General features: G+C 43.5%; 1 protein-coding gene across 1 annotated transcript in view; it reads left to right on the forward strand.

The window, feature by feature from the left end:
• The window catches only part of STX8 (syntaxin 8), a gene marked incomplete at both ends in the record, with an annotated part of 18,325 nt that extends 2,080 nt beyond the window's left edge, over positions 1–16,245 (forward strand). Inside the window, 4 exons of the mRNA XM_010286714.1 lie at positions 1,555–1,649; positions 3,344–3,454; positions 13,424–13,548; positions 16,153–16,245. Of these exons, the coding sequence (XP_010285016.1) occupies positions 1,555–1,649; positions 3,344–3,454; positions 13,424–13,548; positions 16,153–16,245 (424 nt within the window). The remainder of the gene's footprint in view (positions 1–1,554; positions 1,650–3,343; positions 3,455–13,423; positions 13,549–16,152) is intronic.
• Between the last annotated feature and the right edge of the window lie 1,140 nt (positions 16,246–17,385).

A 17,385-nucleotide genomic window follows, 5' to 3' on the forward strand; every position in this document is an offset into this window, starting at 1 on the left:
GCCTGCACTTACCATCTGTGACCTCTGCTCTATTGAGCTGATCTTAAAACTGCCATTGGTTTCCTTTCTTCTTTAATGGAAGTGAAATCTTTTGTTACAGCACTGCAATTTCTGGCCAGAGTAGCAGAGGGAGCCTGTATGACTTTCCTGGACATGTATACCTTTATGCTGCTTTGCTGGTCTGGGCTGATTAAATGCAGCGTTGTCCACCTGGACACGAGTACCGGAAACGTACATGTGAAATGAAAAGACCTTTTATTACCTAATTGCAGAGCTAGAGGGTGTGCAGCAGGCTGAGCTTTCCTAGACATATTTATATCCCATCCTGGCTTTGGAAACTTTACCTTCGTGTTCAGCAGCTTTGGGTCTGAAGGTAGATTTTGCAGCTCTCCGCTTTCGCTGCATGCTCCAAGACTGCCTCAGCGTGGCTGCATCTGCTTTCTGTTGTATTTAGTAGTGTTTGAGAACAAAACTCACTGAGTCAGAGATATTTAAACTTCTGATGCTATCAAGTGATTTTTTGGGAACTCCAGCTCCATCTGTGTGCAGATACCAAGTGCAGTTTAGCTTTGGGCAGGATCCTTGGGTCATGGTGACTGTTCAGTGAGACTTTGATGTCTGGCTGCTGCCTCTGTGTCTCTTAAGAACGCAGGGAATGACAGTCAAATACTCTGGCTCTGTTACTAGCTCATCACACAGAGCATCTGAGGTTGCTAACTGTTATAACCTGCAGCGGGGCTAATGTCTTGTAAACAAGAAGCACATAAAGTCTTGATTAGGATGACTTGCATAGTTAATTGCAGTTACAATGTTTTTTCCTAGTATGTTCTACATAACTGGAATGAAAAGAAGTAACATTTAAGGAGGAAAAACCCAGAGGATAATGTCAGCCTAACTTGGGAAGGGGAGCATATGTTTGCAGCAGGGGAGAATGTGAACGACTTAACTGCATTTTTAGTAAGAACAGATGCATCTGAATCTTGGGCAGGTCACTTGTGAGAAAGGGTGGGGAGTCATAGGTGCTGCTGAGAAGGGAAATGGAGGAAATCTGCATTTCTTTGGGATCTTTAACGTCTGTGGGAGTGCAGCAGAGGGAATGTCTGAACCTGTAGCAACTTTCCCTCTAACCCTGGGAGCTGGGAAAGAAACCTGGTGGCAGAAGCAGCTGGCGCCTGTATTTGTGTTAAAGATCAGAGGAAAGAACTGGAAAGCTAACTGGAAAATATTAAAATGTGCTGAGATGTTTTGCCCATATAAAGGAGCGTGTTTATAAAAACTTGAAAGAAAGCTCTCCATATTAAACAGCGTTAATGCATTACAATTGTGTTTGCAAAACTAGTACTATTTATCTCGTTATTTTGTAAGCAGTCCAAACCAGTTAACTGTCTCGCTCCCTTTGTGGCTCTCAGGCAGGCTTTCTTCATTTAGAACAGAGTCCTTCACACCAGTATAGCTCAAGTTAAATATATTTATATTTAAAATATATACATCATCTGTATGTAGTAGTATTAAATTTTATGCACATATATAAAAAAAATGTTTCTTCTCTTTCAGCTCAACGTGATTATCAGATCATCACTGCAGAATCTCAGAGAGAAGATCGATCAGCTGAAGGACTTACTGCTTCGGGCTGTATCAACACACCAAATGTATCTGTGTAAACATCAACTCGCTGACCTTTCTGTTTTGCAGGAGAGAGTGGAAAAGTATGCTATAATTGCTCTGCCACGCAGTTGGGGTTTTTCCCTCACTCCATTTTTAGAAGACTTTGTTGCTAGAACTTTGTCCGTGCTGCTGTTTAATGTTTTCATGGCAGCTGTAGTGCAGGAGGAGTTGGGAGCCTGGGCATCTCTGGTACGGTGGGCATGAGGCTGGCTTTGGTTACGTTTGTGTCAGAGAGAAGCTTAACAAGATGGTCTGAATAATCCCAGAGCTGCCACCATCTTGCCTGTGCGCTGTGCCGATGCTGTTGATTGAGTGGCTGGTTTGTGGGCTAAGATCACTCGTCTAGCAGAGAACTTGCTAATCCGTTCTTTTCCCCTCGCTCAGCCGCTGGCTGCAGGAGTGCCAGTGCTTGCAGAAAGCAAGGGTGAAGCCTTGTTCAGGGATGTGGCAGCCCTGGCTTGGACTGACGTAAGGAGCAATGGAACTGCATCTTCGGAATGATGTCAGAATGCTTTAATATATGCCTTCGAAAGAAATTGCACGTGTTTTTCTAGGATTGTTACCCTGTGGCCTGGCTTGGATTTGCTGCTCTTTCCATATGCTGCGATGGTCAGGCTTAATGAGGCAAAGTATGTCCATCTCCCTGAATATATCCAGCAGCAATCTGATTTAATGAATGAATGTTTAACTTCAAGCTAACTATAGCAGAAATCCCTTCTAAGCTCAGGCCACCTGAGTGCTGTGCTGATGGCCAGGAGTAAAACTTTCCTGTCCAGTGGCAGAAAACATACGCAAATCAGATCAGCTATTGCATAATCTATTGAACAGTAGCTGGAAGGGAGTTAGTAGTCCTTCAAAATGTCACTAAGATTAATTAAAAAAAGCAAACACATGTCCCCTGTCAAAGCTGCAGCACTTCAGGGCATCTTGTCTTTCAGAGACACCACATGAATTGGTTTTTCTGCTGCATCAGTGGCTATTGGGGTGTTCTGCTAATGAATTGCAAATGGCAACAGATGCTGAAAGTAAGTTTTTGGTTGTTTGCTGACCACTTGTCTGGGAGCTATGCACCTGGTCTGCATTATGAGCCTCCAGTGAACTCAGATGTGAAGTACCCTGCTGACTGTAAAAGCTCTAGTCTGTTTGGGCCTGCCCCATTTAGATCATAGCAGTTTAAGTTGGAGTTCTTTTAAGAAGACTCATCCTTCCCTGATCTTAATGCAGCACTTGTTATACGTTGTCAATGTTACAGAAGAGATCAGCTGCATAGGACTTCTTAGTAATAAATGGAAGCAGAATTATGTTGGATTTTGGAGGGGGAAATGCTATTCTTAATACTTATGTTAATTTGGCAGTAAATAGCCTTCCAGTTCTCTTATTACTTTGAGTTGATGACCTGAAGATCACTCTGTGGTCACTGTATGAAACTTTTTCTTTGAGATACGTAAACTTCAGAAACGCAGTTAGAATAACAGCAGACTTCATTCAGAAAAATGTGACCTATCTATCCTTCTCTTAGATGTTACAGCCTTTTCTTGAGTTAAAATAGTTACTCTAGTTAATTTTGATGATCAGGAGGTCTGATTTATTTTAAGAATGTATAACAGGTATTATTTTACATAATAAAATTAAAGTTTTTCAGTGTTTTTAAGTTTGATCCTTAACCAAGTATCATCAGCACACAGCTGGAGGGAGACAGGAGGCAGAATTTGGTGGATGACCTTCTCACAAGACAGAAACAACTTCAGGCATCCTATAAGAATGAAGGTACAGAACCAGATGTGATAAGGTATGGCATTGTCACCTCAAATGAACAATGTGATTTGTGCTTTGAGTATGTCTGAAGATAATGTTAAATGCATCTGTTGAACTCAGTTACTCCTACATGTAGCAAACTACAGTTTCATTTGCTTAGAAATCATCTGCTTTTTTTTTGTGACGGTATCATATATGTCTGCAAAGCTGGGGAGGACGAGGGTGTGGGGAGTTGCGTGGATGAGGTAATAGCTGACCAAGTGATCTAGTAGAGTCAGTCACTGAGATGGACTGATGGGTGCCACCATACAAGGTCTATGTGAATTTTTGGAAAGAAAACTGTCAGGATGAGGCTTAAGCTTCAAGCTAATGCTGTGTAGCAGTCATTTTAATTTCCATTTTGGGGTGTCCTTCACAGCTGTGAAAAATAATGATGGTTAATAGCCTTCAAGTTGTGCTCTCCTTCTGCAGTTCTTATATAGCCCCTTTCTGGTGGAAGGAGTTGTATTTGTCATCTCTAACAGGTTCTTGGAAACAATCCATCCCTGGTGGTCTCTGATCAGGAAGAAAGGCAGAGCCTTTTCTTGAACTGTGAAATTCAGGCCTCTTGTCTGAGTTACTAAATTATTGTCAGTTGGGTTAGATGGGAGACACACAGGAGCTGTGTCCATAACACCATCCATGTTAGGCATAGGCTTGGTATATAATTACATAAAAAGACACTTTTTACTGCTGATGTTGCAGTCCTGCAGTGGAATAAGGAAGGATGGCTTGTTTCTAGTGCTTTGTTAATGGCCTTTTGAATTTTATCCATTTCCAGTTAGGTCAGCATCACCTTTTGCCTATGGAATTCCACTCATGAGTATTTACTTCCCTTGGCTGTACTTCAGAACTTTTGGTAGCTTCAGTTTCTGCATGAGCATGCGTGTGTCTTGCTGAGGGGCTGCTGCAGGTCCTTTACGTCCAGCAGCTTTGACGTCTTACTGAAATACCAAGTTAAAAATGCTTGTTGAGCAGCAGGATTGAGAGACTCCTGTGAATTTGTTACACTGCTCTTTCCTTTCCCAATTCAAATAGCATAACCCACCACCCTCCCTTTTCTCCTTGTTCTTCCTCTTTCCCCTGTGTTTCCAGTGGCATCCCGCCAGTTGAGAGAGAGTATCCTGGGTTCAGCCTGGAGCTCGACATGTGCTACACATGGTCTAAAGGCTCTGCTAACGAGGCTCTGTCTCTTCGGCCTCTTCATCTGTGTTGTAAAAGTGAATTTTTTTTCTTTGAGACTCCTTCTTTCAATGTTTAAACTGCCCAATGAATTAATTGCTGGAGGAGAGAGAGGAGAAAAGGGGTAGCAATAAATAAGCCTTGTTGCTAAGCTGGTAGCCAGGCTACAGATGACAAAATGAAGCTGCCATTTCCTCCTTCTTCTGCAAGCAAATGGGTACTAGATCTACCCCCTTAACACAGGATCAGGGCCGTGGTATGTCAGAATTGAAGTGGCGTGTGTTGAGAGACAGCTTCAGAAGCATCCTCGTGATTCACTGAGCGATATGCTTTGATGTCTATTAGCCCTGAGCCGACAGTCATGCAAAGAATGAAAAGCCCTGCTATCAAAGAGCATGATTTACCTGTTTCCTGACCCCATGCAGGTCACTAAATACTGCTCTGTGTGAGAGTTACCATTTTGGCTAAATTCCAGCACAGGTAATTGCATTTTCTTTTCCTAATTTTCCCTTTGCAGATTCAGGTAATCTACTGTCCTTCCAAATGGTGCAGAAGAGAAGCAGAACTGCAGTCTCTGGGTTTGCAGAGCTTGCTGTATTTCCATGGTCAGCAAAATTACTCGAAAGCGTAGACTGTAATCGTTACAACTTTGTTTTAAGGCCTCGTATTTTTAAAAAAGTGAACATACGTCCTCCGTATTTTTTTATGAATCGCAGCCATTGGGCCTGGGCACCTATTTTGTTGATGTGTGGGAAGGTTTAGTGCAGCAGGCACTGACTTCTTAGGCTGGCTGTGGGTCATGCAAGGGGCTGTGATCTGCCCTGTAAACCCTGCACAGTGCTGCATGTGTGGTCCGGGTCATACGATGTGGCTGAGCAGAACTTCCTCACCTCTGCTGACCCGTGGTGTAGTGAGATCTGCCTCTGAAGAGAGCAATGGTACTTCTCCAATGTTGACGTGCAATAGAAATACATATTTAAAAAAAAAGAAATTTTTAGCTTGTGTTTCTAAGTGGCAGGGGTTGTATAATGCACTGTATTCACTGGACCTTTACCGCAGCAAACACACAGCGTTGCATTTATACATGCACATGTAAGGTTACTTGTGGGAGGGAGAGTGTTAGAGCCCTCCTGAGAAAGTTTCTCACCTTTTTGCCATATGTTAGCGCTCAGTCTTAGAACAAAACTTTATATACTTTTAACTCCCCACACTTACGAAGAAATACGTGAGCCTGTTTGCTGATGTTCTTTAAGAACCAGTCCCTTTTCAGTGCTGTGCTCTTGAAAAAAGCAGAGATGGTTTTGAAGCTATTGTACGGTAGAAAATGGCATACCAATGTGAGCGTTGTGTCCCACCATAACTGTTGAAAATAAGGTGTTTTTTTTCGAGCTTGTTTGCTTGTGTATCTTGGAGCAGGTGTGAGAGATACTCAAAGTTTAACTGATAGTTTTCTGTATTCATGTGTGTATCTGTGTTTTGTGAGGGTCTGTTCAGTAACACGGTGTAGAGGTTGGCTTCTGCTTGCTTTTGTTCTCCAGTGCAGCGTTTGGGACAGCCAAAGCGCGTGTTTCACTTTGTGGTTTGTCATCTTGCGTCACCAGTCGTTGTCGGCGCAACACCTGCTGCAGGTGGTAAAACTAGACTTTGATCGAATCCATTAATTGTTCTAGGTTTGGCATTCTCCGGAGCGCAGTGCAAATCCAGTTGGTGCATTGGTGCTGGCTCTGTTACGTCTATCGCTGAGTCAACTGAAACAGCTCAAATAGTGAGTAGGCAAAATGTCTACGGGACCGATGATGTGAGAAAGCTCTTGTGTGTCTCCTGCTCTGAGCAGTCCATAAACTGATCTGACCTTCCGAAGCGTGGCCGTCCCTGCTGCGGCAGGGCAGCGTTGGCACGTTACTGCTGCGGAGCTGACGGAGGGCAAGGATTCAACCTAGAGCTGCGTGGTGTGAAGGTGTCGAGGCAGACGGGAGGAAAATATCAAAACCTCATGATAATTTCAAGCTCCATTAGAAATGATCAGGGAAACCAGTATTTTCCAGCACAAGATAACATCAGAGACAGTATTTATTTGCTAGTGTTGCAAGGCCTGAAGTTTTATAGTTCTCTTTCAACTTCTTAAATTAAAAATGGATAAAACTATGCCAGCTATTCTCTGCCTGGTGAATTCACACCCCTTCCATACTCTCCCTTGTAGGTCTTGTTTTCAGTGGTGTGGGCAGAGACGTAGCCGGGGCCTGAATCTTGTGCCAGTAAGTCAAACCTTTGTCTATTGCCTGGGCCTGGCCCGCGCGTAGGTCGGTCGGGAAGGAGCTTTTCCCCTGCCCGCCATGCTGCTTGTAGGGACAGAGGACGACAGCTTCTGGTAGGGTTAAGCTGCTGTTTACAGCACCGGGTTTCTCTGAAATTGTTGCAGACTTCTGGAACAGCCTGCTTTGGATTTCAGTAGGTGACAAAGGCCGCCTTCAGTGCGTCTGAAGTCTGAAAGTCAGTTTTTCCCACTGCATTAGAAAAATCAGCACATGTTTAAGTTCTAGCACTGACACTTTTCTCTGGTTTTGTATTGCTTTTCTGTATCTAATCCATCTCTGATGTGACAGCACACATTTTCAGAAGTCTTTTTCTTTCCAGCAGTCATTCCTTTCATTAACCTTCTTGCACCACTGATCACATATTTATTGTCCCCATGGCCTATAACTGTGAAGGTTTTACTAGAATTAATCTTCGTTTATATTTGGTCACCATTCAGTGAGTTTTACATCCTTTGAAAACTGCTGTAAAGCTATTTCTGATTGTGAAGTACAGTGGCCTTAATGCTCTTAGTATTTATCCTAACTGACAACTTGGGCCAGAACACAGGGCAGGACACTACATTACTTTGGTATAGCATTAGTTTACTTTCCGGCGTTGTCGGCCTTAATTAAGATGCAACTGGCATTTTCCAGGGGAAAGGTTGCGCTGTTTTATGTGACTCTGCTTGAGCAGAGTCAGTTAAATTTTCTTTAATTGGTTTTTCAATAGGCAATTGCAGTATCTTCTCCCCTCTTTTTTCCTTGGGAAGAGATCTGTGCAGGTTATTCTAACAGAGACTTTAATGAAGTAGAAATCCCCATGGTTTCACACTATTTGAAAGTGAGAAGTGAAAAAACCAACTAGAAACATTGACTCTCTATAAATCACAATATCAGAATTTTGTGAATCTTTAAACATTTGTGGAGGCAAAGGAATCAAGAATATTCCTCCTGTCTGACCAGATACTCAGTACATAGAAGTATACATCGATCACCAGTGAATAAATAAATCGTGTGTACTTTAACATGCCTTTCTTGGTTTCTCTTTGAATTTCTCAAAAATAGAGAAGACTTTTGATAGCTGTGGGACACAAAACAGCTTAAGTAATAGCTACCCTAGCTAACTTGTAGAAGAGTCCATTTTTTTTTTTCTTTTAATGTGGGTTACCATTTTTTCTGCTTAAATATTTTTTTGTCAGATGTAGGGCATTTAGGTCTTATTCCAAACAGCCATTTTGCCTAATGCCAGATAGGCATCAAGTGCCCGACTTTAATGAATAAGCCATTAGGTGCTTAAATGCTTTTGTGAGTCTGGCTGTTTTTTATGGAGGAGCAAATGCTCTTTGGAAAACAAGATTAAAAATAGTTGTTTAGGTGCCTTTAAAACTCCTTCTTGCTTTCCTTCCTCCCTAGCAGTTACTGTTGGAAGCCCTCCTGGCTGCAGCTATGATGGTCTGATGTTGGATGCGCTTAGCCTTGTGTCTAGGAGATTGATGGAAGGGTGGAAGAAGAGGTGAATTGTCCATCCAGAAACCTATGCCATGTCTGAGACTTGAGTCATAAGATCAAATCTAGGATCTGGGATCTTCCAGTATTAACGTGTCTTTAGCTGTGCAGTCACGAGCCAATGTAGTTGTAATTGTCTCAACACCCTCCTCATCCACTAAACTGTGTCTCTGCACTTGGGTCACTTCCCATTGTACCAGCTGTCACCTGGAAGCACTCTGTAGGTTACAGCGTGTGCAGGCGTCAGTGCGTCCTCACGCAAGCAGCAGGTACAGCGCCTGTTAAAACCCAAAGGTTGTTGTGCCCACCCCAAATTTAAGGACTGTTCCAGTAAGGTAGTGAAGTTTCCTCAGTTTGTCCTGCGTTCAAGGGACATTTCTCCTCCTTCAGAGCATACCAGAGTTTCCTTAAGGACCTCGCTGAAGTCAAGACTGTGGTTATGAGACAACTGCGTATCCTTGCATTTATAAGGAATAGAGAAGAACGGGTATCTAAACACGACAGAGAAAAGTAAGTCAAACCCTGTCATTTTAGGCATTGTGCTTCAGGTTGTGCCTGCATGCCTGTTATTAAAGGTTATTGCTCATTAGCCTCAGGAAGAATGTCAGTAGGAGGGCAGCTTTCAAGGCTGAGCTCCGTGCTTTTTATTGTGCCTCTTAAGTTTGCTCAAAACTACCCGAAGTTTCCTGTACAAGGTTGTTTCTGTATCAGCAGTGTCGTTGTTATTCTGGCGTGGGCGTGCAGCGTCTGTAGTGAGAACAAATGCCAAGCTGAGACCTGCTTGGAGGCTCGCGTTCCTGTTGCTTGTGGTCAGGCGAACTTCAGCCGCCACACAGAGAGCAGAGGTTCAGGCACGAGCTCAGTGCTGCGTTGTCGCCCGAAAGTAGCCCTCCGAATGGCACCGAGGGGGGAGTCCCTCGCCTCAGGCACAGAGATGCGAGTTGCGGGTGATGGAGCTGTTGATCGTTTTGTGAAACAGGACAAACAGTCTCACAGGAGCAGATTTGTCCCTTCATCTTTTCTCTGCATGTAATTATACCAGATGCAGCTTCTTTCTAGAAGGAACTCTCATTTCTTATAATTGCCTTATTTCCGAGGAGTGCAAGTGGGCTGTAGAGGTGAGACTGTTTCGATGGGGGCTATATAAGTTTTATAATATATTTAGTATTGTGCTATGTCCAATCTTGCATAGAAAGTAAGGGATGATGTAGAAAGAAGATGGTAATATTTGATAGCCAGATTACTCTCTGATGGAAACGTTTATTGCGGTGTATATTTTGAGGGTTTGTATAGGAAGGTGAGACTGCTGTGAAATAAAATGTGAGTGTAAATGTTGTCCCCAGGGAAGGTTACCTTTATAACACTTACCCTGGTGTAGGGGTATCCTCTCTTGTCACAACCCCACCACCCAGACGCTCAGCATTTCGAGTGGACGTGTTATTCCAGGGTAAGTGTGCCTGTACCTCTGTGCAAACAGGCTTCCAGCGTGCTGCTTGCCCTGTGCCGCTCCTCCGCGGGCACCTGCTGTCCTGTACGAGCACGAGGTGGTTGGGAGCCGCTTCCCCTGCGGCGCGAGTGCGGAAGGTGCCGTGCCTATGCTGCGAGCAGGAGTTAGTGGTCCAGAGGTGCCGCAAAGTAGCTGTGTTCTGCAAATCAGCTGTCCGGCATCCCGGGTGGCAGCTGGCTTGTGCAGCTTCTGCTCGTTGAAACCAGTGGGACCAGTTAACTGAACTGCAGGTAAATGGTGTAAAGAACAACACATTTCCTTGAACGTGAGCTAGGCCGCTCTTGGTGCTTGTGCTGGTGGAGCCGGGGAAGTCCTCTGCCAGCTGCAGGGAATGCCGCCCCTTCTGTGGGCTTCCCATCGGAGCGGTTCTTGTGGGGAAGTCTCCACCTGGGAAGGTACCTGGAGGGGACTTGGAAGTTCTTGTGCTCATGTGGCTTCTCCCAGGTTTTTTTCGAGGGAGAGAGAGCTGTTGTTCTGTATGTTAAAGTTATACTTGCTTTATTTACTAGCTTGGAGCTTCCTAAAAATACATTGCCTACCAGTGTGAGCAATTAAATCGTAAGTGAGAGAATACCCCAGCTTCTTCACCATCTCCTCTGAGACTGACCTGTGAAGCCAAGGAAAGGTGCCCTGGGTACTTCAAAGAGCCCCACTGTATAACTGTATCGTTAAGGGAATGTTCAAGTGATCATGCACCCAATTGTCATATGACCCAGGTTTTGTTTAAAATTCAGTCTTGCTGATCAGTCTTCTAAGCCTTGATGTGTGGCCTTGGTCTAAAGTAAGTGCTGGTTGACTAATCTAAGTTACTTGGGAAGTTTTGTAAGAATTATCAGTGAAACAATGCCTTCTGGAAGATAAGCCCTCCCTTGTTAAGCAGTGACATAGCTCCCTGATTTTAAACCCCATCATCTTTTATACTTGGACGCATTGCTGAGCCTCGTAATTAGTTAAATCTGCTCCTATAATCAAAAGCTATCTGCACACTCCACTGCTCTGTGACGGTTTCAAAGATTTACGTGATTAACTTGGCGGAGGCAGTGGGTGGCTAATTGGATAAGCTTTAATCTTCACACCACCAAAGCGAAACATGGTAAGATCAGAGGAAGTAGGAAGTTATGCTGTGTTGTGTGGGAAGGTAGTTACCAAACATGTCAAAAAGATTATTGTAACGAGCAGACCAGTTGTCATGACCCAACATACAAGAATAGGGCAGATTATTGGGGGGGAGGGAGAGACTGAGTGGTGCGAATTATTTCAAATTTGCTTGCCTTGGCTTTTATTTTTAACAGGCAGAAATAGTTGTGCTCTTTTTAGCAAGCAAAGAGCTTTATCTTCCATTTGCTTTATTTAAGTAATTTTGTCAGGTGTTGTTAACCCTAGATTTTGTGCGCTTGCTAATTGGGCTGCTGAACTGGGTGAGCTGTGGTGATCTTTGCATCTTCAGAAGCGTAATGCTTCCGTTGTGTTTGTGAACGTGCTAGCAGTCGTGAGGCTAGAAAACACGAGAGTGTGTTTAATCCCCCGAAGCAGTGAAGAAAGCTAGGTAATGTGTAAAACTACATTTCAGGTGTGTGTATTTCTGTCTAATCAAGCCTGATGCCCTACCTCGATAAGTACGTGCAGGTTGTAATGGAGGTGCAAAGGGCTGGAATACAGAAGAATCCCAGCTCCTCTTTCAGATGTTGCCCCGATGGCCCGCTGGCTGTTGGCACAGGCGGTCTGAGTTCTGCCCTGGAGCGTGATGTTCCACCACCATCAGGACGGTGAAGTGAGATGATGTGGTTTACAATATGTGCTGCTTAGTCCTGTAGCAAAAAAAAATTTCTTTTTTGATTCTGACAAATCCATTACCTTGAGATGAAGTTGAATGAACATGTTAAAGTTTTAAGTGAGAAGAGGTTAAGTGTTCCTGAATTTTACTGGCTGTGAATGCAATATGAAGTGTGTGCTGTGCTGCACGCAGAGGAGAGCGTATGTACCTGTAATTTATGGATGGCCCAAAACTCACATGGTGATGAATTTATTTTTCAGCAGTGTTGATTCATCTCACGGCCAGGAGATGTCTCTAGTTCACCACAATTCCTCAAGGCACCCCTAGACACCAGTTCTGCATTTTGCTTGAATACCCAAGGGCTGGTGAGACTTCAGTCATCCCTCTGCGGGGCTGAACCCTGTATCGGTGGGGTGCATTAATTCCTCCTAGCTCTACTGATGCTGGTGCAGGGTCAAGTTCTTTATCAAAGGGTTTTGACCACAAAATGATTTTGAGCTTGTGTGTGTACCATACAGCATTTCAGTATATCTTGCAAAGGAGTGACCTGGACTCAAAAAAACAAAACAACCAAACAAAAAAAAACCTAAAAGAAATTAGGTTTTAGTGTAATTTGAGACTTTGAGAGATCCTAAAAATGCTCACTGTTCTTGTTTTGTTTGTGGAAGTGCTTTGAGAAAGAACAAGGCAAGGGTAAAATGAGAATAAAATACGGCGTTTAAAAAAAGCAAAGCAGAAAGCAAAACCTCTTACTTCTGTACGGCTGTTGAATTGATCTTACAATGACTCTTACCCCAAATCTGAGTTGCAGTTTTGGGTTCAAGTGGCTCACAGTCTGTCATACAATGTTTTTCTTGTAGGAGAAACCAATGAAAAGCTGAAAGGCGGAAACCAGAAATCTGGTATTGAGAAAAATATTTAAGTGGCACTTCATTTTACTACTTGAATTTATGTGCCCTGGACATGAAAAACTTGTTTTCCGTTGTAACCAGGGAAGTGTCTGTAATGTGAACAACCTCAAGTCATAATTCTTTTAAAAGAAAAACCTGTAACTTGATTACTCTCTCATTTAAGAGCGTGTGTGCCTGGCTTCTTGTTCACATTGATGCCAGAGTAGGAAATGCAGGAGAGTAACTGTGTGACTTCCATCTACAGTTTTTGAAATGCAGAAGTGTTCTCTTTTAGGTTTGGTCACGATTGCAGAAAATTAGCAGTCTCGTCTGATTTGCATCTCTATTAATGTGTTGATCCTTTTGCTGTTGGAAGCTTTCAGGCTGTACCTCAGTGTTTTTATAAGTTTGTGTTTTGATCACATAGCAAATACATGAATAACGTGTATTCTCAGTAACCCTGTTCTTTTTGTAGCAGTTCTGAATGCTGTGTGTTCTACAAGCAAACAGTGTTTAATATGAATATATTATATGATGTATGAGGTACATTTCACCATGTAGCTTAATTGTTCACTGCAAAATTAATTCTCTCCCTCCTTTACCACTTCTAGGCAGTGTTACAGAGCCTGCGAGATGTATTTGTTATTGCAGATCGTCGTATTCTTTTTGGCTAATTTCTTTTATGATTGCAGAGAACGATGTGCAGTGCAACAAATACGTACACTTCCATCTCTGTCAGCTAGTTTTGTGAGCACAGATCATAGGATGAGTGGGTTTTGTGTTGAAAATTATTTACTGGATTTATTTTCAGATCTAGCCTAATGACGGGAGGGGTCAAACGAGGTGTAACCAACCCATGGCTCTTGGAAGAATCTGAGGAAACCAGAGGGCTTGGCTTTGATGATCTCAGGCAGCAGCAGCGAAGGATCATAGAAGGTACAAGAGTCTTTCTGTTTTTTATAAGCATCATTAGGACTCTGGACTTTAGTAAAGCCTTTGACAGCGTCTCCCACAGCATTCTCTTGGAGAAACTGACAGCTCGTGGTTTAGACAGGTTTACTCTTTGCTGGGTGAGGAACTGGCTGGATGGCTGAGCCCAGAGAGTTGTGGTGAACGGCGTTAAATCCAGCTGGCGGCCGGTCACAAGCGGTGTTCCCCAGGGCTCGGTTCTGGGGCTGGTCTTGTTCAATATCTTTATAGATGATCTGGATGAGGGGATCGAGTGCTCCCTCAGTAAGTTTGCAGATGACACCGAGCTGGGTGGGAGTGTTGATCTGCTGGAGGGCAGGAGGGCTCTGCAGAGGGATCTGGACAGGCTGGATCGATGGGCTGAGGTCAACTGTATGAGGTTTAATAAGGCCAAGTGCCGGGTCCTGCACTTTGGCCACAACAACCCCATGCAACGCTACAGGCTTGGGCAGGAGTGGCTGGAGAGCTGCTGGGGAAAAGGACCTGGGGGTGCTGGTCGACAGCCGGGGGAACATGAGCAGGCAGTGTGCCCAGGTGGCCAAGAAGGCCAACAGCGTCCTGGCCAACAGCATCAGCAATGATTTGGCCAGCAGGAGTAGGAAAGTGATTGTACCCCTGTACTCGGCACTGGTGAGGCCGCACCTCGAATCCTGTGTTCAGTTTTGGGCCTCTCACTACAAGAAGGACGTTGAGGTGCTGGAGCGTGTCCAGAGAAGGGCAACGGAGCTGGGGAAGGGTCTGGAGCACAAGTCTGATGAGGAGCGGCTGAGGGGAATGGGGTGAGGGGAGACCTTATTGCTCTCTGGAACTACCTGAAAGGGAGTTGTGGTGAGGTGGGGGTTGTTCTCTTCTCCCAAGTAACCAGCGACAGGACAAGAGGAAATGGCCTCAAGTTGCACCAGGGGAGGTTTAGGCTGGGTATTAGGAAAAATTTCTTTATGGAGAAAGTGGTCAAGCATTGGCACAGGCTGCCCAGGGAGGTGGTGGAGTCACTGTCACTGGAAGTGTTCAAAAAACATGTAGACGTGGCACACTGGGACATGGTTTAGTGGGCATGGTGGTGTTGGGTTGATGGTTGGACTTGATGATCTTAAAGGTCCTTTCCAATGATTTCCACCTTAATGATTCTGTGATTCCATGACTCTGAGAGAAGCCCTTACTAGAAAGTCAATACATTAACCTGTGCTGAAGCTTTATTATCCAGAGATGTCAATCATAATAGTTCCAGGTGGTTATTTTATGTATATACAGCAGCAGTATTGTTCTTGCAATATTCTTAACTAGAAGGATAGCCTTAAATCAAATTTTCAAAGACCTCACAGGGCATCCCTGATTTTTGACCATATTCATGGTTTTGGTTTGTGGTGGTGATCTCATTAATTGCACTGGGTGGAGTGGTATTACTGTGCGGCAGGCTGGGGTGCAGCAGATGTATCGTTGAATTGGAATGAGGTAAGAACTAACTAATCTAGAAAGGGCCTTTAGGTTTTGGCCCTCAGCATCCGTAAGGAATCTCTAACTTTGGAAGTGTTGGAAAAATTCAGCCTGAGGACATCAGGTATTTAATAAGGTAATTGCTATGCAATTAAAGTATTGGAAGTGATCAAATTAAGTCAGTCTTCAGATAAGGCCTGCTTCAGCCTGCATGTGAAACAAGGTTTATAGCTGCAGTTCAGGAGAACGGCATGAACTCTGTTTGGATGGTCCAGGCGGAACCTCAAGCCCCAGTTTTTGATGACACCATAGTATCCTTGGGGAGGCTGAAAGAGGTATTGGGGGCCAGACCCCCATCCTGTCGAAGGGAAGGGGGTTCTGGCCATCCTGTACAACTTCTGGCTCCCAGACTGCAGCGGGCAGGCAGTCCTGCTCTGTGCAATGTGGCTGCTTTGCAGTTCGTCAGACCCCTGACAGTCCCGCCTCCAGCATCTCTTCTGCTCCTTGACGACTTTTGGGCAAGGAGAGCCGCACGTTTTGGTTAAGATGCTTACTAAGGACTGCGTGGTACCTGCAAACTGGAATAGCAGAGGTGGTCCGGATCTTAATAAAGGAGTCTCTGCAGAACTGATGGGAGCATGTCAAACTTTAGCTGCCCCCATTATGTCCCCTCTGGCTCAGGCTCTCTTCCATGTACTCTGTATTCTCTTGCAGCTTTAAAAATCTCTTTGAATTCTTTGGTGTTTGCATCACCTGTTTGTATTTTATTCATGTTAAAAGTTTCTTGGAAAATTAAAAAAGGCTAATCAGGGATCTCTGTGTGTGTGCCAGAAAATATCCTGTATTTATGACTGAGTAACAGCTGAATGTTGAATTCTTGGATTTTTTTTTTTTTGGGACCCTAAGCTAAATGTCCCACCCAGAGCAGACAAATTAATTACTCATCATTCACATTATTTTAAGAGTGCTGTTGCCATAAGGATTCATTTTCATGTTGTGTTGATGTATTTTTCTTGATACATTTTAACTCTTCAAGCACAGAGTAGATCTTTTCCTTCACTTCTGCATCTTTTATGGTATATAGCCTGGCATATCAGCAATTATTTTCGTGTAATTTTATGTATTTTTCTGGTGCAGAGCAAGATGCTGGACTCGATGCTCTTTCTTCAATCATATCCCGGCAAAAGCAAATGGGGCAGGAAATTGGGAATGAGTTGGATGAACAGAATGGTAAGAACAAGATTCATAGAGACTTGTTTTGCCTCATTTCTTATGTAAGGTTGTGCTTTTTTTTTTTTTACTCCTCATACAACTGCACTGATTTTTGCCCACAGAATAGACAATTCTGTAATGGTTTATGTATGAACTACATAATCACTACAGATTGGATCTGTTCATGACCTGGTTGTTTTGTTGTGTTTCATTATGTACCCTGTTGTGCATATACAATGTGTAACACTTGGTATACTTTTATCAGGCCTGCCTTTTGAAAGAAAAGATTGTTGATTATTTGTACATAGTAATTAATTAATTTTGTACTTGATCTTTTGCATTTTTCAGTTTTATGGCAGGCTTTTATGTGTTGCTGGGTTTCACTTGAGCATTCTTATTCTGCATCTTTCCTTATTAACTAGATGGAAAAGTCTTGAGCCAGCGATTAAAGGAGAAGCGTTGTATTGTTTGCTATAAATGATTTGGATTTTGAAGGTTTCATGGCATTGTATGTAGGATCAAATTAAGTGCGATATTGAACTAGAAGAGTACCTATTTTCCTTAAAATGAGCCAGTATCCAAATGGTGGAATTGCTCTGCTGTTAAATATGCTTTGTTACTCACTTAATTGTTCGCATGACATAAACTGTCCCTAGGAGAGCAGATCCTCCAGTCTTTCTGACTTTTTCATTTCTTTACAATATGGTAATAGTTCAATTAGAGCCCATGGAACCCTGCCAGCTCTCTCCCTTGCACAAAGACTTGAGCCATATGGTTTATCCTTGGGTTGTGTTGTACTTAACCACTGAGAAGGTAAATGTCCTTTTACTTGCTAATAAATGATACGCTTAAATCGGACCTTCCTGGACCTGTATTTTTTTTTTTCCCTTGTATTTCTCTGCATGTCTGCTCAGAGCGAGGGGGTTCCCGTATTAACAATCACGTAACATGAAGTACTACTTGGGAGCTCCGTTCCAACTGGGAGTGAAGTGAGAGGACAGCTTTCTCATGTTTGCCTTGCATACGTGGCTAAATCCAGGAGGGATATGAAATGTCTAGAGTGTGTCTTTGTTTATTAATCTTAAGATTGTTAAGAAATGGTTTGCGCAGATGGGAGAAACTATGCTTAGTGGTCTTGTCATATTTTGATCCTCTGCC

This window comes from Phaethon lepturus, unplaced genomic scaffold (genome assembly GCF_000687285.1).
Source record: "Phaethon lepturus isolate BGI_N335 unplaced genomic scaffold, ASM68728v1 scaffold4215, whole genome shotgun sequence".
Lineage (NCBI taxonomy): Eukaryota > Metazoa > Chordata > Aves > Phaethontiformes > Phaethontidae > Phaethon > Phaethon lepturus.